The following is a 23,010-nucleotide window of genomic DNA, read 5'->3' as shown; positions in this document are numbered from 1 at the left end:
AACCCAGATATGTGGCCTCCAATAGAACTTTTGCCAGGACATGGCTTTTTCCACCATACCCTGCCATCTCCTTACAAAGAAATCAAATCTCCGTTTCTAACTTGGGAAGGTCCATCTGTGTTTGTCTGACTGGCTTTGGTTGATCATTAAATGGTGCCTCCCTGTCCACCAAGACTGGGTGAAACTAGCTGAACGAGGTATGTGTGCCAAACACCTAAAGTTCAAGTTTCTGTCTCAGAGTAAGAAGGACACCATGCAGAGCAAAAAGACAAGGGAACTCCCCTCTTGGACACCACAAGGTGACAATTCCCTCATACCTGAATGGCATTTTAAACATTCAGAGAGCTATAAATAACAGCATGGGCTTTGGAACAGAGAGGACATGTTCCTAGAGGACCTGTTCCTCTAGATTTGAATCCTGGTACTTTTCATGAGACAGTGGGAAAGTTACTAACTAGCCTTCTCTGAATCTCAGTTTCTTCATCTATAAAATGTGAATCACAATCTCTACCTCCTATAAGAATTAAGTGAAGGGATGAAAGAATGAAAAGGAGTTTGAATAGTGCCTGGCCCAGGAGAAGGGCTCTATAAATGGTAACTGGGATGAGCTACTCCAAAGAGTTGCAGGTGACTCAAAGACAGCTTCTAAGCACATACATAAAATATAATTTCACAGTACTTTAAAATGCATAAAAGAGAGAGTATATACAGGCAGCTGAAGAGTATAGGTTAAATATATTTATACGCTTATTGATTCTCTAGGTTAGAGCAGTTGCACACATGCCCCTCCGAAAGGTAAGACTGAAAACACCAACAGCCACCCGGAGGATTCACAGGAAAGCTGGGACCAGAATTTGGGGGGACAGAATTGAGGCACCGACTGACTAAGGTGCTCTGCTGAGTGATCTGGGACAAGTCCTCTAACCTTTGGGATGAGATTTTGCAAAGAAAACTGTTTTTCGTGTTCCGCCTTATCTCAAGTCCCTCACCTCCCCGTTGTCTCCCAACTTCTGCAGGTTAAACCTGCCGTCTGCAAACCTGAGGTTTGATCTACCACAAATCTCTGTTTTCGGCCCCCTCAGCTAACTACTCTTCTCAACCACTGTTTCTCTCCTTGTGACCTTGCATAAGTCTCAGGAGTTTTCCCTCCCAGTCCCTGAAGGTCTGTGCTGTCTGTGGGAATACAGAGAGAGGCACGAGAATGTTTTGACCCCAAATTTTATTTGACCAGTAGACACCGACGACTCTCAAATATGCATTTCCATCTCAAACTAGAAATCTGGGTATCATCCTGAATTCCTCCCTTTTCCCTTATCTCTACCTTTCCAATGTCAAATCGAATCCATCACTGAGTCCCCAAATTTAATCTTTTAAACTATTTATTGAGTCTGTCCTATCATCTCCACCATGCAAACCAGCTCTGGTTCAGGCTCCCCACCATCATCACCACACTAGAAGGCCTCCCCACTCGGCTGCCCACCTCCAGTTCTGATTCCCTTCCCATGGCTGCCACACTGACCCACTCACACCTCAAAATCTGACCATGACACTCTCCAACGAAAAGCATGAAGTATGGTCCATCCGCATGGCATTCAAAGCCCTCCTTACTACTCTAGCCATCCCCACCCCGCCACCACTGGCTGCCTTACACCTTACACTCCAAGAGCCCTGCGCAGCAGCGGGAGGATTCTCTGAATACATCACTCTGCCTCACCCTGATGCCGCCACTCTACCTGCTTTCTCTTCCACACTTCTCTCCAACTCCTAATTATCCCTTTAGCCAGCAGAGATTTCCTCCTACAGGCAGTATTCCCCAAGCCCCTCCCTGTGCTCCCCAGATGCTCCTGCATGTCTACACCATTGTGCTTCCCAAGCTGAAGACTGCAATTAGATGTTTTAATGTGTTTGTCTTCCCCTCCAGACTGAACTGCTAGGGGCAGACACTGTCTCAGTCATCTTTACTTCTCTGGCACTCAACACAATGCTAAGTGCTCAATAAGTGCTTGCTGAGCGAATGAACACCGTGCTGCACTCGGGAGTCTCTGAGGGCTGGTACTGCATCCCTCTCCCTTCCTTGTCTCCAGGCGAGGAAGATGACACCTGCGCCATTCTCAGTTCGCAGCCTCCAGAGGCCCTCCAGAGTCCTGAGTAAATTTTCACCTCGCCATAGGATAAGGCTGGAATAACCTCTCTGCCCGCTCACCTCCAAGACAGTCAGAAGCAGCTAGTCGTGCTTTTACAACATTATGACACCATTTGACATTTCCCTACAGGCATCTGTAGGCAACAAGTACTAGATGGTTTCTTTACAATTCTTGGAGGGAACCAACTGAGAAGCCAAATGCCACCCAATACTGTCTGGCTGGCTACCCTTCAATTCCTGAGGTTTTGCTCACAACTTTTAACGAGGGTATTCTGGGGAAATGACAGATAAACGCTTTGGGAGCTCACCAGGCCCTGCTGCCCCGTAAAAGCATAAGAGATTCTTAATTCCTTACATACGATGCCAGCAGTAATTAGCCAAGCCCAAAGGGAGCAATTGATAGTTGCTATTGCACTGTCAATCTGGAACTCATGCCAGATACATCAGAAAATAATCTGTAGACGTGAGCACTTTACAAGGGACTCACCAAGTGCCCTGACTGCCAAGGGCCTGAGGATAATGAGTGTTTGTGTGATGCTGATCCTGCTGAGCGGCAAGTCAAAACAAAATAACCACAACCATTAGCAAGAAGTCTGTGCGAAGTAAGGGGCCCAAGCATACTCTGGACACAGAAGGTTCAAACTAAGATGCTCCTTCCCACTTAGCTATCTTTCGTCCATCAATTCTAGAACATTGTCTGGGTCTCCCCCTGAGGCTGGTTTTGAGGGGAAGGGAGTCTGTGATCCCTTCAATCTGCAAATGAACCCACATAACAGTGGCCACCACCACCCCAGAGTTCAATACAGTCGCAGGAGCAGAGGTCTGGACCTCGGTAGCCCTATGCTGGCTACTCTGGCCTTGGTAAGTTCCCCAGTCCAGAAGACTCTTAAAGGCCGATCCTTCCATGGCTGTACTAGAGATGAAATGTGCTAAAGGATAGGCCAAGGGCCACGTTAGTTCCTGGAGATCCTAAGGCCCGTGCAGAGGTCATGACAAGGCCAACATGGAGTAGGAAAGCCAGGTGACTAATATGTGGTGTGCAACTCAGTGATTTCACAACTCCGAGGTACACAGAACCAGTCTCTTACCCATCAATAATAATCCATATTTCTTGAATATTTTCGCTGGGCTCCTTAATACCAGACCCCTGACTTTAAGAGGTTAGTGGTCTTAGAATATTTCAACTTAAAATTTATTGAGCACCCACTATGCCAGACACTGTCCTGGATCCTTTATATATGTTATTTAATGCTCTCCAAATCCCTAGAAGTCAAGTATTCCTATCCTGATTATATAGATAAAGAAAACGAGGCTTGAGGAAGTTACAGCACTGGCCCAAGGTCACAGAGCTAATAAATGGCAGAGCCGGGATTCAAATCCAAATCCATTGAGCCCCAAAGCCCCTGAAAAAGGCCTGGTGAGCAGCAGGCACAGGCAGAAGGAACCCCTGCACTCCTTGCAGCTTCCCAGGCCAGACTTCTTAGTCCTCCTCTAGCCAAGAACACATGGTGACTTCAGGAAATCTTGAGAGGATCAGGCTTGAGGAGCCCTGGAAAGACAAGTATCTATTTACAGTTAACCAGCACCCTGCCCAGCCCTGCAGACAGCTCTGACCAGTGGAGCCGGGAAGAGGCAACCACAGGCTCTGACTGGGCCCACCTGGGCTAGGAAGCAGCCAGGCCCCCCGCTGAGCATGGACCTAACCCTGCCCTGCTCAGGGAGCCCCTGTCCTGGGGGGCTCTCCGGAGCTGGGGTCCAGAGTCCACAGAAAGTTGTCTTCACTATGCTACTTTTCTCCTGTACTTCAACCCCTCAAACTGCCACTTCATTAAAATAGTGCCCCTCTTACTCGCCACCCCTTTACCTTCTTTTTCTTCATGGCACTTATCCCTGCTCAACATTCTATGACAGACCTATATATGTGTTTATTGTTGTCCCCAACAAAAACGTGAACTCTGTGGGGCAAGTCCCTTTGTCTCTTTTGTTCACTATGGGATCCCTAATGTCTAAAATACAGAGTAAACACTCAATACATTTGTGTTGAATGAATAAATGAGTGATCACTCAATCAAACATTTAAAAACTCTACTTCCCTCCAAGTGGGTTATATGAGAGGCAAGACTGAATAATGCCAACCTCCCAGGAAGCGCCATCAAACCTGTTGTTGGACCCTAAATTCCCTTTGAAATATCTCCCTAAAGCTCACCCCCAGGCCCAAAAACCCTAACTCACTGCAGAGCAGGTACTCAAGGGAGAAAATGGAGCAGCGCTTAGGGAGGAGACACATTTCTCCTCCAGTTAAATACAGCCCAGGACCCCTGCAAATTAAAAGCTCCCTCTTTACTGAATCCACTCAGCCTTAGTTATAGGTCACACTTTTTATTTTTGTAACCAGCCAACCCACCAAATTACAGGCTCAGACCATGGACAGGCACACTAAACACTGGGGCCAGCCTAGCAGAGGCACTGCCCTTTCTGGCCTGAGGAGGGTGTAGGAAGGAGGGTTGAACACCAGTCAAACCTGAAAGAGCAGAGGGCACGATCACTCTGCTGGGCAGAGTTGACTGAGGAGCCCGGTCACTTCCCAAACTCCTTATCAAGGCTGATAAGGTTCCATGACCTAAGCCCTGCTCACCTTTCTTCTGCCTTCCCTGGTGTCTCTTTAGCATCCTTGCTGACCAATCTGGCATCTCTTCAGTTCCTCGAAATGTGCAAAGTTCTTTCCCATACCAAGGTTTACTCTCTCTTCCTAGAAAACCTCTCACCCAGATCTTTACACATGGCTATAAGGATGAATGGGGGGTGGGGGGGCAGGAAGGTGGAGCTAGGTCTCCAAGACTGGAGTAGAGAGACAACTAAGGAGTCTACTACAATGGACCAGGCAAGAGATGAGGATCCTCTGCCCCAGCAGGTGGGGCTCCTGGCTGCCCTTCATATATCTGGCTAATTCTTCCTCTTTAATCCCCTCCCACACTGCTCTGGCCTTCAGTCTCCTCACTCCTGATCCACACCTGTCCCCTGTAAGACCTGACAAAGTCCATGTCTTCCTGAGAGCACTGCCTGATTAGCAATCCCATGCCACGCTAATCCTTCCCTAACCCTCTAGTCCTTCTGTGCTTGGAGCTGTGTGGCACCTCATCACTTCATGATCTCACTTGGTCTTCACAAAAACATGTGATTGGGCAAGACAAATATCCCCATGTTATGGATAAAATAACTGAGGCACATAGAGAGCCTCACGGATAGTCTGAGGACACGCACTTGTTTTAATTCTCTAGCTGTTCAAAGTACGGTTCTGTTTTGTCTCTCCAACTTGCATTATTTTCTATTTCTTTGTTATTCTCCAAAGCACTCGAGAAAGTGCTGCATATGCAGTAGGCACCTAAGACCTGTTTCCTTAATAAATCAAGAAAGGAAGGAAAATGAAATGAAAGTAGACAGTCTCTCAGAGATTCCAAGGCTGCCTCTGGTCTTCATTTAGAGGGAAGCCTTCGTTATACTCTCTCGTAACAACCTGTTCTTTGTCTCCCGAGGACTTATAACTTGTAGTTAAGTATTTATTTGTTTAATATCTGCATTCCCATAAACTCCATGAAGGCAGAGGTGATATTTGTTTTTCACCACTGTATATCCAGTGCTATCACTGGCACACAGTAAATAAAAAAGGAAATACTTGTTGAATAGTGAAAGTCCTAGTGGGACAGCTGGGATTCAAACCCAAGTCTGGCTGACTCCAAAGCCCAAATCTTCCCACCACACCTCTTAGCAAAGGAAGACTTGTCCTACTTTCCCTGTGTTCTGCCGTAATGTACACAATCCCCACCAAAGCAGTACTGAAGGCGGAGGGGGCGAGCGGTGACCCTGGAAAGAGAAGGAGATTGTGGTTAAGGATGTGGGTTTTGGAGTCAAACTGCTTGGATTCAAATTCTGACGTCACCACCTACTAGCTGTGTGATCCCAGGTGAGCTATTTAACCATCCTGGCCCTCCATTTCCTCATCTATAAAATGGAGATAATTATAACTACTTCATAGTTATGGTGATTAAATGAGATAATGTGTATAAAGAGCTTTGCCAGATGCTTGGCATACCATTAGCATGCAATGAACATTAGCTGTGAAAATGATTAGCTATCCACATTTCTGGGAGACAAGAATCTAGAGAACATAGTTTCCCTGGGGGTTGGGGCTGCTGAACTGACTTAACTTTGAGAAGCTTAGCTGCAGTGAAGCCCAGAGCTTGTTTATTCTCTTTGCTGACTTCACCTGCTAAACTGAGGCTGGAGGTGCAACTTTCACTAGCCTAGAAATGAAACAGGCTAAAAATATACAACTTGGCTGTGTCTGGGAGACCAAGGTTGGACCTACATTTAAGAATTTAAAATATAGCCTCAGGGCGTAAGGGCATCTCTTAGGATTCTTTCTACTATGAAAACTAGTGCCAAGCTCAGTACAGGGCAAGGAATGACCTCACTGGTGTCCTTTCTCCCTGTTGCTCTCTTCTTTTGGGTCAACGCAGAGAGTAAGAGAGAGGAGCTTTCTTTTTTGCAATAAAAGTTGAGTCATCCTCCCCTATTTTTATTCCTCCTTTTCCCTTAAAGGAGGAACAAATACATGGGTACATATTGTTAAAAAATTAATCAACTCAAAAGCTTATAGAATAAAAAAGGAGTCACTGGCCCCCAACCCTATCCATCCCCCTCCGTAGGTCACCACAGGGACTAACAGCTTGGTATTGACTGTTCCAGGCCTTTTTTCTAAACATTTACATACAAACATGTGGCTTTATAAAGCATTATATATACTCTTCTTTTAATTCCCTTTTTAGACGATTATATTCATACATATACACACACACATATCTTCGAGATTCCCATCAGCCACAACCATTTATTGAGTGCCTAGCCGGTGCCAGGTATTTGGCTGGACAGTGATAAGCATACAGAAAGTTTCCACCCTCATGGAGTCAACAGTCTGGGGAGACAGATAATAAGCTAGTAATTAAACAAATAATTTTAAAATGGAAAATAATACAAAAGAAGTTAATAGGATGCTAAGAGAATAATAAAGAAGAGAGGCCTCTCTGAGAGGTGGCATTACTAAAACCGAGCCCTGAAGCATTAACTAGATTGAGCCATTTGAAGATCCAGGGGCAAGGCATTCCAGGAGAGGAAACAGCTTGTGCAAAGGCCCTGAGACAAGAAAGGAACTTGTCCCGAACTAAAGGAAGGCTAATGTGGAGGTCGGCAATCAGGAGGGTGAGTGAGGTTACAGAAGTCAGCAGGAGCCAAATCATGCAGGCTTAAGGGCCAAGGCCAGGGGGTTGCTTTTTTTTTTTAGTGCAAAAGAAAGCCATTAAAGATTTCTAGGTAGGAAAATGATGCTGTTTGACTTATATTTTAAAGTTGGCTGTTTTGTGGAGAATGGCTGGGAGGATGGAGAAAGGAGCAGTAGAAGAAATTGGGAGGCCAACTGTTTGGATGTAATACAAGCCAGAGTTGACATCGGCTTGGACTGAGGCAGTGGCAGTAGAGATAGAGAGAATGGGTAGATCTGAGACATATTTTGAAGATGGAATTGGCAGAGTAATAGACTGAGTATGGAGAAGGAAGAAGGAAAAATTAAGGATAACTCCCAGTATTTGCCTGGAGTAAGCAGATGAATGGAAAAGAAACAGATATGGACAGGAAATGGACAATCAGGTTTCTCCCAGGTGTTTACTGTTAAACAATGCAGCCCTGAGGATCCTTTCCATGCACCTTCATGCCATGTATAAACAGTTCTGTAGGACAGTTTCCCGGAAGTGAAATGACCAAGTTAAAGGGTATGCACATTTGAAACTGGCAGACCCTATAAAACGTCTTCTAAAATGTCTGTACCAAATTACACTACTACTAATGGTGTATTAATGTACCACTAATAACCACAGACATTGTCAAACTTTAAAAATTTGCCCAGATGATTAGTATAAAAGTGTATCATTGGGCTTCCCTGGTGGCGCAGTGGTTGGGAGTCCGCCTGCCGATGCAGGGGACATGGGTTCGTGCCCTGGTCTGGGAAGATCCCACGTGCAGCGGAGCGGCTGGGCCTGTGAGCCATGGCCACTGAGCCTGCATGTCCGGAGCCTGTGCTCCACAGTGGGAGAGGGCGCGGCGGGGAGAGGCCTGCGTACCGCAAAAAAAAAAAAAAAAAAAAGTGTAGCATTGGAATGTTCATTTCCTTGATTTCTAATGAGGTTAAGAATTTTTTATTTAACTTTTAATTATACAACTGACATATAAATACATTCTCCTTGTAAGAAATGTTAACATTATAGATAAAGCTAAATTCCCTTTGACTTTCCTGTTCCTCTTATTATGATTCCCTCCCTACATTTCAGAGGTAATCATTGTTATTAGATTTACTTGTATTCTTCCAAAAATTTTTCTAGGCAGTTTAAAAAAAAAAAAAATATATATATATATATATATATATATAAAATCAAGGATTAAGCATCTTTTAGAAGTTGTGGACTTCCCTGGTGGCACAGTGGTTAAGAATCCACCTGCCAGTGCAGGGGACATGGGTTCGATCCCTGGTCCAGGAAGATCCCACATGCCGCACAACAAATAAGCCCATGCACCACAACTACTGAGTCTGTGCTCTAGAGCCCACGAACCAGAACTACTGAGCCCACACACCACAACTACTGAAGCCCGCGGGCCCTAGAACCCGCGAGCCACAACTACCGAACCCGTGTGCTGCAACTGCTGAAGCCTGCGCACCTAGAGCCTGTGCTCCGCAACAAGAAGCCACCACAGTGAGAAGCCCACGCACTGCAAAGAAGAGTAGCCCCCGCTCGCCACAACTAGAGAAAGCCTGTACATAGCAACGAAGACTCAACACAGCCAAAAAAAAGAAAAAAGTTGTATTTCTAGCAGTCCTTTTAGCATTAACAAAAAATCTAACCAAAAATTTTTACTTAAGGCCTCTCCAAGTGACATCTAAGCTGAGACTTTCTCAAGGTTACTTAACCCCTCTGAGCCCTGTTTTCATCACCTGTAAAACAGAAATAAAAACCATATTCAAAAAGAGACATGCACCCCGATGTTCATTGCAGCACTATTTACAATAGCCAAGGCATGGAAACACCCTAAATGTCCATCAACGAAGGAATGGATAAAGAAGATGTGGTACAAATATACAACGGAATACTTCTCAGCCATAGAAAGGAACGAAATAGTGCCATTTGCAGAGATGTGAATAGACCTAGAGACTGTCATACAGAGCGAAGTAAGTCAGAAAGAGAAAAATATCGTATAATACCACTTATATGTGGAATCTAGAAAAATGGTACATATGAACAATTGCAAAGCAGAAATAGAGACACAGGTATAGAAAACAAACTTATGCATACCAAGGGGGGAAGGGGGAGTGGGATGAATTGGGAGATTGCGATTTACATATATACACTAGTACATATAAAATAGATAACTAATGAGAACCTACTGTATAGCACAAGAAACTCTACTCAATGCTCTGTGGTTACCAAAATGGGAAGGAAGGGCTTCCCTGGTGGCGCAGTGGTTGAGAGTCCGCCTGCCGATGCAGGAGACACGGGTTTGTGCCCCAGACCGGGAGGATCCCACATGCCGCGGAGCGGCTGGGCCCCTGAGCCATGGCTGCTGAGCCTGCGCGTCCGGAGCCTCTGCTCTGCAGGGGGAGAGGCCACAAAGGTGAGAGGCCCATGTACCGCAAAAAAAAAAAAAAATGGGAAGGAAATCTAAAAGACAGGGGATATATGTATATGTATAACTGATTCACTTTGCTGTACAGCAGAAACACAACACTGTAAAGCAACTATACTCCAATAAAAATTAATAAAAAAAGAAGTGAAATAACTGCCTTACAGTATTGTTGTCAAGCTTAATGAGATAATACATGTAAAAGCATGTGGCATATACCCGACAAATGTTGAATTCTCTTTCCTTAACCTATATAAGTTAAATCTAGGCATTTGGTGGAGACCAGAAACTTAGCCATTCCTATAAGGATGAGATGGGAGACTCCACCCAGAAAAAAACAACATTTTTAATGTTGTTCTGAAAAAAACTTTTTTTCATAATAAAGCCCCCAAAAGATCTGAATTTTTCTTCAAAAATTTTGGTATGAAATATTCTGAGCAGTCAAAAAAAGTACAGGTAATTTTTGTCTGTTTGTTTGCTTGTAAGGTAGAAAGCAAAAGGATTTAAGCATAGAAGTAACTGCTAGAGACTGGATGTCAAAGTCCTCTTTAAGGCACACCCTGGGAAGCCACAACTGCCTGGATTTTCCCAGAGACCTGAGGCCTGCTGGAGAGAGTTGTGGCTTCGGGCGGACAGTACCTCAAAACATAGGATATGACCTAACTTTTGGGCTTCACTGCAAGGATGCCACTGGTTCCCCTGGCTTGTCAAAGTACATCCTGTCATCCCTACCTGGATGTCCCTGGAGGTTGAGGGTCTGGCTCAAAGGGGAAGACCTCACCACAAAGTATCCTTAGTCAAAGTTAAATTAAGGCATCATCAGAAAATCTACAGACAACAAATGCTAGAGAGGGTGTGGAGAAAAGGGAACCTTCTTGCACTGTTGGTGGGAATGTAAATTGGTACAGCCACTATGGAGAACAGTATGGAGGTTCCTTAAAAAACTAAAACTGGAATTACCGTATGACCCAGCAATCCCACTACTGGGCATATACCCAGAGAAAACCATAATCCAAAAAGACACATGCACCCCAATATTCACTGCAGCACTATTTACAATAGCCAGGTCATGGAAGCAACCTAAATGCCCGTCGACAGACGAATGGATAAAGAAGATGTGGTACATATATACAATGGAACATTACTCAGCCATAAAAAGGAACGAAATTGGGTCATTTGTAGAAATGTGGATGGATCTAGAGACTGTCATACAGAGTGAAGTAAGTCAGAAAGAGAAAAACAAATATCGTATATTAACGCATATATAGGGAATATAGAAAAATGGTACAGATGAACCGGTTTGCAATGCAGAAATAGAGACACAGATGTAGAGAACAAACGTATGGACACCAAAGGGGGAAGCGGGGCGGGGTGGGGGGGATGAATTGGGAGATTAGGATTAACATATATACACTAATATGTATAAAATCGATAACTAATAAGAAGTTGCTGTATAAAAAATAAATTAATTAAATTAAAAAATTTTTAAGTTAAATTAAGATGTCCAAGGGCCAGAGTATCTCCCTCTGAATGACAGTCAACCAAGTTTCAACAAGCTCTCTTTTTTGGAACCACCAACAGAGGCATTATTTTATCTGAACTGATAGCCCTTTTGTAAGGGCTCCATTCCCCTTACAAAAATATTGAGTACTGTTTGTGTCAAGGAGCTCCTGCAGTGGCTTCTCCTTGCCCAGCTCTCCCTTCCCATTCCTCTAGGCTCAAAGTCAGGGATTCCCTAGCAGATCCAAGAATGTGTTTTAAACCCCCAAACGACTGTATGTGTGCACAGAATTAGGGGTCACAAGTTTAATCAGATTTTCAAAAGAGTCTTTTACTCAAAAGATCCAGAAGCACTGTTCAAAAAATTCTCAAACATATTCCCAACCTAAAAGAACGTTTACCCTGGCTTGAGGAGCTAATGGGGTTAGTAAAGGTCAGCAGTGAAGTATGTATACCCCAAACTGCTCCTTGACAAGTTTTAGGGTAGAGCCCACAGTACAGAAGGAACCAGGGAATCAGTCCTTAAATCTACAGACAGAGGTAATAAAAAGATGGATGTCCACCTCTTGCTTGAAGGTGTAATAGGAAATGGGAAAACCAAGAAAGCACCAAAAACTGTTGCTCTACCTTTACTTTTACTGCTCTTAAAGCTTCATCCCCAACTGGGACACAAGACAACGGAGGTACAGAAGAAAATCCAGGGACTTCCCTGGTGGCGCAGTGGTTAAGAACCTGCCTGCCAACGCAAGGGACACGGGTTCGATCCCTGGTCCGGGAAGATCCCACATGCCGCAGAGCAGCTAAGTCCGTGCGCCACAACTACTGAGCCTGTGCTCTAGAGCCTGCAAGCCACAACTACTGAGCCCACGTGCCTAGAGCCCAGCTCCACAACAAGAGAAGCCACTGCAATGAGAAGGCCGTGCATCGCGACAAAGAGTAGCCCCCGCTTGTCGCAACTAGAGAAAGCCTGCACACAGCAACAAAGAACCAACGCAGCCAAAAATAAATAAATAAAATAAATACATTTATAAAACAAAAAAAAGAAAATCCATAAAAGAGGGGTATATGTATACGTATAGCTGACTCACCTTGCTGTACAGTAGAAACTAACACAACATTGTAAATCAACTATACTCCAATAAAAATTAAAAAAAAAAACAAAAACGAAACACCTGACTTCCCTGGTGGCGCAGTGGTTAAGAGTCCGCCTGCCAATGCATGGGACACGGGTTCGAGCCCTGGTCTGGGAAGATCCCCCATGCCACGGAGCAACTAAGCCCGTGCGCCACAACTACTGAGCCTGCGCTCTAGAGCCCGTGAGCCACAACTACTGAGCCCGCGTGCCACAACTACTGAAGCCCGCACGCCTAGAGCCTGTGCTCCACAACAAGAGAAGCCACTGCAATGAGAAGCCCACGCACTGCAACGAAGACCCAATGCAGCCAAAAACAAATAAGTAAATAAATTTTTAAAAAAACAGAGTTATCCAAAAAAAAAAAAGACAACAGAAGTACAGATTAGTAGAAGATAATTCTCAGCAGAAGCGCTATCAGCATTTTGGGTAAGATCATTCTTTACTGTGTGGGACTGACCCAAATGCTGTAGGATGGTTAACATCCCCAGCCCTCGGGCACTAAATGTCAGAAGTAACTCGCCCCTCCCCACTCCAAGTCAGTGTGATAACCAAAACATCCTCACTTGCCAAAAAGCTCCCTTCTGGGACAGTACCTCCCCCAGCTGAAAACCACTTTAACTGATGGGAATAGGGGTGGTATATACTGGGTAATGTATATGCCACAAACATTTAATTGTAGAACCTTTATAGATTATAAACTATTTTCATTATGTTGTCTACTTTAAACATCTTCAAAACCCTGTAAAGTAGGTATGATCATCACCAATTTCATAAGGATGAAATTGGCTCAGAAAAGATATAGACTTTGACTAAGGTCATCAGCTGGGGGAAAAGAAAAAAAAAAAGGGCATCAGGCTGGACCAGAACCCAAGTCTTCTGATTCCAAAACTGATGTTTTTTCTTTCAAAACATCCTAAGCCTGCAAGAGTCTCAAACCAGCTACTTCCTTCCAGGACCTATTTTTTTCTAGGTTTCACGGGAAATACTGGGAAGATCTAGGGACTGGCTCTCCAGCTCCCTGCAAGGAAGCTGGTAAAAACTGAGCGGAAACTAACTCTGCTCTAAACTGTAGCTAGTCCTTAAAACAAGATAACCATCTCCAAAAGTACCCAAACACAAGGCTCATGCCCAGCTCTTACTTAGAGATGGCATGAGCAATTGGAGGAGGGCTGTGACACTCTCTAGTCCAGATCTAAGTAGAAATGAGCAAGCAGGGCAAGAAGAGAGTATATTCCTTCCCCGTTAATGTTTTTAGGGACCCAGAGGCAGGACCACCAGCCCATCCAGCTCTGTCAATAACCCGGGTGAGGGTGAGAAGGTGGTAAAAGAGATGGGGAGGGAACGAGGAAAGAGATGAGGACAAGAATTGAACTATCACGAGCATACAACAGCCTAAATCCTTCCTCTACTTGCAAAATTTGTCATGTAAATAATTCTGATATCCCCTCATGGTTCTGAACATTGTTTAGAACACCCTTCAAGTACCTCAAAGTACTTTATAAACTGAGAAGAGTATGCATATTAGTAAAGGGGGGGGAAACTGCTCCGCCAAAACCCTATCCAGGTCCTCCCCCACCCACCACACAAACTTCCAACCCACAACTTCGTTGTAAAGTGATGGAAGACAGAAAGCATAAGAGATTCTGGAAAGAGGATTCTGAAAGGTGAAAACAGAAGAAGTAGAGAGGATTGTGGGAGGCACAGACAACCAGAGTATTTTAAGGACAGAGAGGCAGCCTAATACCTTTATATCTTTCTTGGGAGACTCATTCTCCCATGGAAGGAAAACAAGATAGAAAAATGTGGCTCTGCTGAGGGAGGCGGAGAGACTGGAAATGGGAACTCAGGGATTCTAGCTGCCTAGTTCATCTCTATTCTGGAAACCTCTTCTTCATGGATGACAACCTCGAAACCCTTCAGTTCCCATGTGGTGCTATTCAAAAAGAGGGGGCCCTAGAGTACCCAGCAAGGGGCAGGGGGCGGGGGCTGTGTAGAGACAGCACCCTCTCTTATCTTTTAAGAAAAAGGTCCTTCCTCTTCTCTGAAGTGCATTTCCGAACTGGAATGAACCCCTGGCCTTTCCCTGGCGCTGCTTCAGCTCAGCGCAGACTTAGGAGAAACATTCCCCAGAATGGAGGTGACCAGCCTGGCTGAGCAGATAACACGCTGACTTCAGGTCGCCAGCACTGCTGTCCCCTGGGCCGACTACAGTCAGCTCTGGGGCAGATTCTTTGGTCTCGACCACGGAACTGGGGCCCTGGCTCTGACCAGCCTTCCCAGGCAACCCCAGGGGCAGGGGAGGATCTGTGGTCTCATTTCCTCTCCACCTTGGCTTCTTTTTTCACTTCATTGAAGATTAGCTATTTCCACCACAACCAGTTCCTGTTCTCACCAGCTGCAGCGGTTGTTTCCCCACAGACCGAGCTATGAAGCACTGGTGTGGCTGCCACCTGGACTGTCCCAGCTGCAGAAACAGACCCAATAAGTCCTGAGCTAAAGGGCTTTTTCATCCCAGATAAAATAGCAGAGAGAAGAAATTAAGGGGCAGGAAGCAATTCCAAGAACTCTCCAGTGGATACACTGTTATCCATTTCATTATTATTTTAATCTTACATAATAGTTATATATGCTCTTTCATATATGAAAAATATTTTATAATGAACAAGTGTGGAAACATATACATTTATTACATAGAAATATGTATGTATAATAAATCTCCAGCAGAGAGCTAAGAACACATAAAAAAGATGGCCAAGTGCTCGCTTTGGCAGCACATATACTAAAACTGGAACGATACAGAGAAGATTAGCATGGCCCCTGCGCAAGGATAATACGCAAATTCGTGATGTGTTCCATATTTTTAAAGATGTTAAAAAAAAAAAGATGGCCAAAACATTTATGATGAAATGTTAAAAGAAATACAAATTAAAACAAAATACCACTGCTCACTAATTAAACTGGCAAAGGTGTTTAAAGTTAAACCATGCAGTAATGGTTAGCTTATGGAGAAAGGGAGACACACTATCAGTGGAAAAGACAACTGGTACAACTTTTTTAGAAGGCATACTTCTCAAAGGCCTTTAAAAGCAATTTATCCCAAGGAAATAATCAGACATGCACCCAAATATTTATGCACAGAAAATTCATCACAATGTTAATTATAGTAGTAAAAAGCGGAGGCAGAGAGAAATATAAGGCAGTAATAAAATACTGTATTATGGAATATTTTACTAGCCATGAAATCATAAGACTGAAGAATATTTAGACAAATGAGAAAATGCTTCAAATAGTAAAATTAAAAATCAGTTTACAAAACAATATGCACAGTATGACTCTAACTGTTAAAATATATATAAGTAAAAAAAAAAATATATATATATATATATAAGTATATCAAAATGTTAATAGTAAATGGAGAGATTACAGGTGATTTTAATACTCTTCTTTATACTTTTCCGTATGTTTTATACTTTTCACACTTTTTACTTCTAAATTTGCTTACTAAATATGTCTTATTTTCATAATCAGGAGAAAAGAAGCTATCCTCAATCCTGCAACCTCCCTTTAAGGACACTCACATGAATTACTCTCTTTTAAAAAAAAATGTGGAAATATGTATTTAGGACCTTAAAAACATTATATCCTACAATCTAGGAAGTTCAATTTGGGGTTTCTATCTCAAGGAAAACTCTAACTATTGAAAAAGTACACCAAGATGTTCATCACAGCATTGTTTATGATGGCAAATAGAGGCAAACAACCTAAATGTCCTACAAGAGGAGGAGAGTTAAGTAAACAATGGTACATTCACTTGATGGACCATTGTACAAGCATTTAAAAATGTTTACAGTGACTATCCTGGGAAAACTAATGAAATAACAAAAGCAAAAAAAAAAAAATCCATGTTGGATAAATATATGTGTGTGTACACACACACACACACATACACATACACACACACACGCTACTATCACAACATTGTACAAAACCCTGTGCAGAGGGCTTCCCTGATGGAGCAGTGGTTAAGAATCTGCCTGTCAATGCAGGGGACACAGGTTCGAGCCCTGGTCTGGGAAGAGCCCACGTGCCGTGGAACAACTAAGCCCGTGCTCCACAACTACTGAGCCTGCGCTCTAGAGCCTGCAAGCCACAACTACTGAAGCCCGTGCGCCTAGAGCTTGTGCTCTGCAACAAGAGAAGCCACCACAATGAGAAGCCCACGCACTGCAACAAAGAGTAGCCCCTGCTCTCTGCAACTAGAGAAAGCTCGCGCACAGCAACAAAGACCCAACGCAGCCAAAAATAAATAAATAAAATTAATTAATTAAAAAAAAAACCCTATGCAAAGACAAAAGCATGAAAAGTTTTAACACACATTGTCGGGCTTCCCTGGTGGCTCAGTGGTTAAGAGTCTGCCTGCCAATGCAGGGAACACGGGTTTGAGCCCTGGTCTGGGAAGATCCCACATGCCACAGAGCAACTAAGCCTGTGAGCCACAACTACTGAGCCTGAGCTATAGAGCCCGCGAGCCACAACTACTGAGACCGTGTGCCACAACTACTGAAGCCTGCACGCCTAGAGCCTGTGCTCCGAGACAAGAAAAGCCACCACAATGAGAAGCCCACGCACCACAATGAAGAGTAGCCCCTGCTCGTCACAACCAGAGAAAAGCCTACACGCAGCAACGGAGACCCAGTACCGCCAAAAATAAAACAATAAATTTAAAAAAATAATAAAAATAAAAAAAAATAAAACACATTGCCTCCATTTCTAAAGGAATGGAGAAAATATGGACTTTTTCCTTCAACCTAAATCTTCAATCTTTTCTTCTTTCTAAATTGCCCAAACTTGTTTTTGGAGAATGAGTATTACTTTAAGGGAAAAAAGGAAAAAAGATGAGTTTCCCTTTGAGCCATGAAAACATTCCCAAATCACAAGGAGTCCACTGCATCAGTTCCATCTCCCTCCCACCTACCCCTACACCTCCCCAATCTAAAGCAGGGTCATATGGGAAAGTCAAGGAATGAGGTTTCCCTCTGTGCCCTAGGGTCTTCTCAGTGGGGTCTCTAAACGAGGGGGTTGCTCTGACAGCTGTCAAGGGCCCTTACCCTCCCCCAAGTTCTATCCCAGCCTGAACTAATTCACCACAATCCCCAGGGCTGGGAAAAACATTTCCACCATGGCGATTTGGAACTTGATATTTAGTCCAAGTTTTTCCCAGCCCCTTTCTATGTCAAAGGAGGCCTCTCAAAGCCTCTTGACAACTAGCACCCAGGCCAGCTTAGCTCCCACATCAATGCTACACTTATAGCAAAACCCCAAGTCATCAGTCTTCACCAGGGAAATGTGAAAGGAGGGGCCACGGCAGGGACAGCCCATCACACAGCCCCACCCTCATGCCCTGAGAGCCTCCTCTTGAGGGATATCCAGGGCTTTTTCTGGCATTAGAACCTTTAGACTTCGTTTCAAATCTGTAGTAAGCCAGTAAACAGAAAAATCAGGGTGCAAACACAGCAAAAGCAGACAGCTATCCTTTTAAAGCCATTAAAGCCCTCTGCCTCCCCTCTCTATCTAAGGAAAGGCCAGTACTGGCCAGCATACTAGCTTCTGAGCAACTAAGGTAGTAGACTAGTCAGGACCGAAACACAGAAGGGGGCTTTACCGGACCAGAGATCTCATCCTGGTACTAATAAAGAGGAACTCCAATAACTGACCATCCTAAACTTCTCAGTCCTCAACAGAATAGGGGCTGCTGCCAAGACAGGGGGTAAGGAAGGATCCCAAGAAAACAGTGTAACACAGCAGCTCCACAACCTTTTTAATATCAGGGCACACCTAGAAAATACTATTTGCACAGTACACAGGGTAAATGGTAGAAGCTGATCCAGCCAGACGGGACCAATCTGGGACCTGAGCTGCTGCCAGGGCTGAGGGGATCAGTATCCCAGCATACCAGTAGGAAAGCCCTGGATTAGGGCACTGGGCTGGGGTAGGACTATGTCCTGCACAAACCACCTCATGGCTTCAGACGAGTTATCCAACCTCGGCTGACAGGCTGTGGGTCAGATCATGTGTCTGCACCAGAAAGCTGGGAGCCTGTGGTCTTGACTCAGCAACGATACAACTTCCCCAGCCAGGGTGCTTTTCGGGGGGGTTTCCATAGATACATTGGGACTGGGGAAGCCCTCCATGTAACAGCAGCAGCATATCCTGAGTCTGGCTATACAGAACGGGGTAACTGGTTTCATCAGATTACTGAACTTAAAATACCGTTTTGGGAATACAAATGATCTCAGATCTGAGTCACTGCTGAGAGTTACACATTTAAAAACTACCATTTACCAAGCATATAGTAGATGCCAGACTCTGCTAACTAAGTACTTAACTTCTAGTTTCGTTAAATTCACACAATAACCTCATGTGGCAAATACTATTATTATCCTCATTTATAAGAGGAAACTGGGACTCAAAGAGATTAAGTAACTTGATTAAGGTCAAACACTTTTCTAACTGGAGACTGTGAGGAGCCAGTATTTGAGTCCACTTTGACTTGAAAATCCATATGCTTAACCAGGACACCAGCACATCACTTCAGCAAAACCAACAAATAGCTTGTCCGTAAACCAAATCAATCTGGGGAAGAAAATGGTATAAAAGGAGCAACCTGTCTTACTCTTTTACACAATCAAGAAAAGAAACTGATCTATACTGAGTACCTACTGTGTGCCAAGCACCTTATATACACCCCTCAATTCTCAAAATCCCGCCAGGATGGTAATCATTAGCCCCATTGTACAGATGAGCAAATCTAGGCTCAGAGAGGTAAAGACGATCGCTAAGACACAGCTCCTGCTTTTTCTACTGTACTATGCTTCTCCTGACTGTCAGGAAATATACATGAGCCTGTTCCAGGGTCAAACATCCAATAGTCAGTACTGCTCCCAAAGGATAGTGGAAAGGGCATGTTTTAGGAACAGAGGAAAGAGGGATCTTTAAGAGTCCCTAGCGAAGAACTCAAATCCCCAAGAAAGCATGATTTCCCTGTGTTAGAAAACTGAGGTAAAAATCTCCTCCCTTCCTAAGACAGCTAATTAGCCCTGGCCTGCCCTGTTACAACTCCCCATTAGCAGCGGCTCAGGCACACAGTAACAAGACCAAAACAAAAGCCACGAGGAAACAAATCAAAACTTTATGCTGAAAGTTAGGTTTACAAGTGGGTGGTACGGTCCCCAGTTTGACCTAGGCTCTCTGGCTAGTAATCAGGATACCATATGCATTTTGTAAATATTAAGCCATTAATCTGCCAACTAAACAAATGTGTCAACCAAACTCCAGTGAGGACATGACCAACTCTGGTTCTGAGCTCTCACAACAAACAGCCTGGTAGCATCTACCTAAGGCAGCCCCCTACCCAGTCCACCTCTGAACATCCCTTTACATCCTTTTTTCTCCAACTTCTGTAGCTACCTCATGCCACTCCATGGGGGTTTTCACACCCCCACTGGAGCGTAGATTCCCTCCCACTCTTTTCCCCCAACAGTTGAGCTCTTGTTTGCAAGGGCACCAAGTCCCAGGCTCTCCTCAGCCTCTGAGATGGCCACAGCACATTAGTAATCACTGACTCACCCCATCCCCCTGAGGATGCTGGGGGAAATGCAGAGGGCCACAAGACATGTGGTCCAGATCCCTTTGGCCCTTCACAGAGCTGATGGGCAGATAGGTGCCAGCTTCCCCTTGGAACCCCGTGAACCCTCTCTGATCTGGCTATGGTGCCAGTGGGCCTGATGTCAGGCTCTGCACCATCGGAGAGGCCAGGATCTCTAGACAGCTTCACTGGTGCCAACAGATCTAATCTTCCTATTCCAAAGCAGATGAAATCCAATAAGGCTGCTAAGTCACAACTTAACCCTCCTCACAGGCAAAGGCAAAGTCAGCCTTTCAGGCCATAGTAACAATAACGGCAGCATTAACACTGCCTCTTAGAGAGTTCTTTGAGGAACTGGGAACTATTTCCCCAAGTTTCTCTAAGATTTACCTCTGTTAGCAAACGTTCCTTCACCTAGCTCACTTTCTTTCTCCAAAAACTTCATTTTTAGCTCCGACATATTCTCTGCCTCCATCTCAGTGATACCAGCTCAGACGCTCTCTGTCCACAGAGCCACCGACATCAATGTCCAGTTCCCACATCAAAGAAGAATCCCAAAGTCAGCTCTAAAAACTCATCCATACAGATCATTTAGGAACCTACAGAAAGACTAAAAAGAAGCACAGGCAAAAAACACAAACCAGCCACTAGGGCTTAACATAAAAGGGGTGGGGTGGGGGAGGCAGGATGGTTTGTGTATTGTTTCAATTGGAAAAATACACTAGTGAAATGGCTTATCCACATGTTCAGCTCTTTTAGGCAAACCCACTGTAACTTTGCAGGATGCCTGCAGGCCGTTCTGAAAATAAGTAGAATGGCATCACTCTTTATTCCACCCCCTTCACGAGCTGCCAGTCCCCCTCCATTCCCCCTCCTCTCCCCCAAACATCTGGTCTGGGCTGGGAGTAGGACCCACTCCCTGGAAAGCCTCCATGTTAACACGAGAGGCGGTCTCCCCAGTCAGAGAACCCGGACTTAGGCTGGGGAGTGGGCCGGCCCTGAGCTTCTGAATTCCCCCGCACCAGCCAAAGGTTTAGGAATGAGAATCCTAGGGACCTGCGGAGACTGTCAGGGAAGTGAGAAGTGCGAAGGGCGGCAGAAGGGGAAGGGGAGAGGAAGAAGTCTGGATCCTGGGGCGGTCCCGGGTTGGGGACCCCTCCTCCTAAGTGTCCAGCGGTTGAGGCGTCGGTTGGGAGGTCCCCGACGGGGCTGCTCAGAGGTTCCTGGGAAGGTGCTGGGGGCCGAGACCCATCGGGGGCCCTGACTGAAGGGGTGGGCCGGACCAAGGAACCCACCCGGGGCGCTGGGACCTGCGGGGCGGTAGGAGGGGGAAGGGACTAGGCTCAGCTCTCACCAGCACCAAGGCGAACCTCTCTTCCAGCTCACAGGGCTCAGGCATCGGCATTTTGCCGGGCGGCGGCAGCAGCGAGACAGAGGGAGGCTCGCCCTGGCCGCCCTCGGCGCTCTCCAGGTTGCCCATAGCGGCGGGGCCCCCTCGGGGGCCTCAGCCCCCCACCTCCACGCCCGGGGGTCTTTGGCGCGGCCGTTCGGACCCGACTCCTCCCTCAGCGCCGGCTACCCCAGACCCGACTCCTCCGCCGGGTCGGGGGCTCCTCGGGGTCCGGCAGGAGTCGGCGCAGCGGACAGCGGCACCAAAGAGACAGGAACCACGGCCACGGCTCTAGCTTACACCCGCCGCCTCGCCGCTCTCGGCGCGCCGCCCCGGCGCTGCCCCTCCCCGCCCCCCGCGTTCTTTCCCTCCCCTCCCCACCTCGCTTCCTCCCACCCACTCCCGGCTGGGACTCCCGCTTCCCCCCCGAGCGCCGACTGCAGCGGCGCGCCTCGCGCCCCATTCATGCAGGCCCCGCCTCTCGCCCACGGGCCTCTAGGGCGGCCCGCCCCACCCTGCCCCCGCCTGCGCCCGATTGACTGCCGCAACTGCCAATCACAGCGCCTCCAGCCCCCGGCTGCCTCGAGCCTGGCGCTTGGCGCGCCCTGGCGGCCTTGGTGCGTATCTAATCACCGCAGTTGCTGCCGCGGGAAACGGCCCTTTTCCACAACAGCTCATAATGTGTACAAATAAGTAAGATATAGGGTACAGTGTGAAAAGATAACGACAAGAGAAGTAGAAACAACTAGGATGCTCTGAAGTGGGAGAGAGACCACATCTGTTAAAGAGTCATGGTAAGGGAGATCATATTTGAACCGGGCATTTAGGGACGGGGAATACCTTAACTGACAGAGACAGGTGAAAAGGCATTTAGGAGGAGAGGACCTTACCAACGTTCAGGGGTTGATCTAGTTGGAGGTGAAAATGGAGGGGCGGGAGAAGAATGTTGTTCTGGACTAGGTCTGCTGGGTGGGCCATCATTTATGATGTGATGGACATCTGTTGTTTCTGCTGGCCAAATCTACATCCCTCTTCTTCAAGTGATAGCACCCCATTTCCTTTTAGGGAACTACATTCCCCTGTTCTCAGTCTACATAGAGCTGAACTTCACCCCCATCCCAGGAAGCCCCATGACCCAGGCCTGGCCAGTCACAGCATTTTCTTGCTCTACCTTTAGAGACTGTTTTAGGGATTGACACTTGACCCAAGCCAGAATATAAAACTCATTTCTAAGGCTTTCACTGGAATAATCAGGAAAGAGGCACTCTCTTCCCATTAAGGCTGCTGAATTGTGAGAATGTAAATCTGGAGCTGCTGGTAGCCAGCATGCCATTACCCGTAACACCTCAAGCCTGTTTGAGAATGAAGTCAATGCAGAGGAAAGGGAAGCTAAGAGAGTTCTAATAGCATGCTGAGAACCTGACTCCAACCTTTTTCATTCATTTATTCAACAAATATTTACTGAAAAGTTCATT

At 45.7% G+C, this 23,010-nt stretch overlaps 1 protein-coding gene and 1 non-coding gene across 7 annotated transcripts in view; one reads left to right on the top strand and one right to left on the bottom strand.

The window, feature by feature from the left end:
• Positions 1–21,874, bottom strand: part of FMNL3 (formin like 3) — a 55,408-nt gene extending 33,534 nt beyond the window's left edge. For 3 of the 6 annotated variants that reach the window (XM_032646445.1, XM_032646447.1, XM_032646449.1), the window contains exon 1: positions 21,500–21,625. In XM_032646445.1, the coding sequence (XP_032502336.1) occupies positions 21,500–21,625 (126 nt within the window). Of the gene's footprint in view, positions 1–21,499 lie in introns of all 6 variants that reach the window. The other 3 variants (XM_032646448.1, XM_032646446.1, XM_032646444.1) reach the window with 2 other exon arrangements.
• Positions 15,256–15,362, top strand: LOC116761433. The gene has a single exon (XR_004352000.1). It is a non-coding gene; the product is annotated as a U6 spliceosomal RNA (small nuclear RNA).
• Positions 21,875–23,010: the final 1,136 nt, after the last annotated feature.

The sequence above is a fragment of the Phocoena sinus genome, chromosome 10 (assembly GCF_008692025.1).
Source record: "Phocoena sinus isolate mPhoSin1 chromosome 10, mPhoSin1.pri, whole genome shotgun sequence".
Taxonomy (NCBI): Eukaryota; Metazoa; Chordata; class Mammalia; order Artiodactyla; family Phocoenidae; genus Phocoena; species Phocoena sinus.
This window is presented reverse-complemented; position numbering and strand designations above follow the sequence as displayed.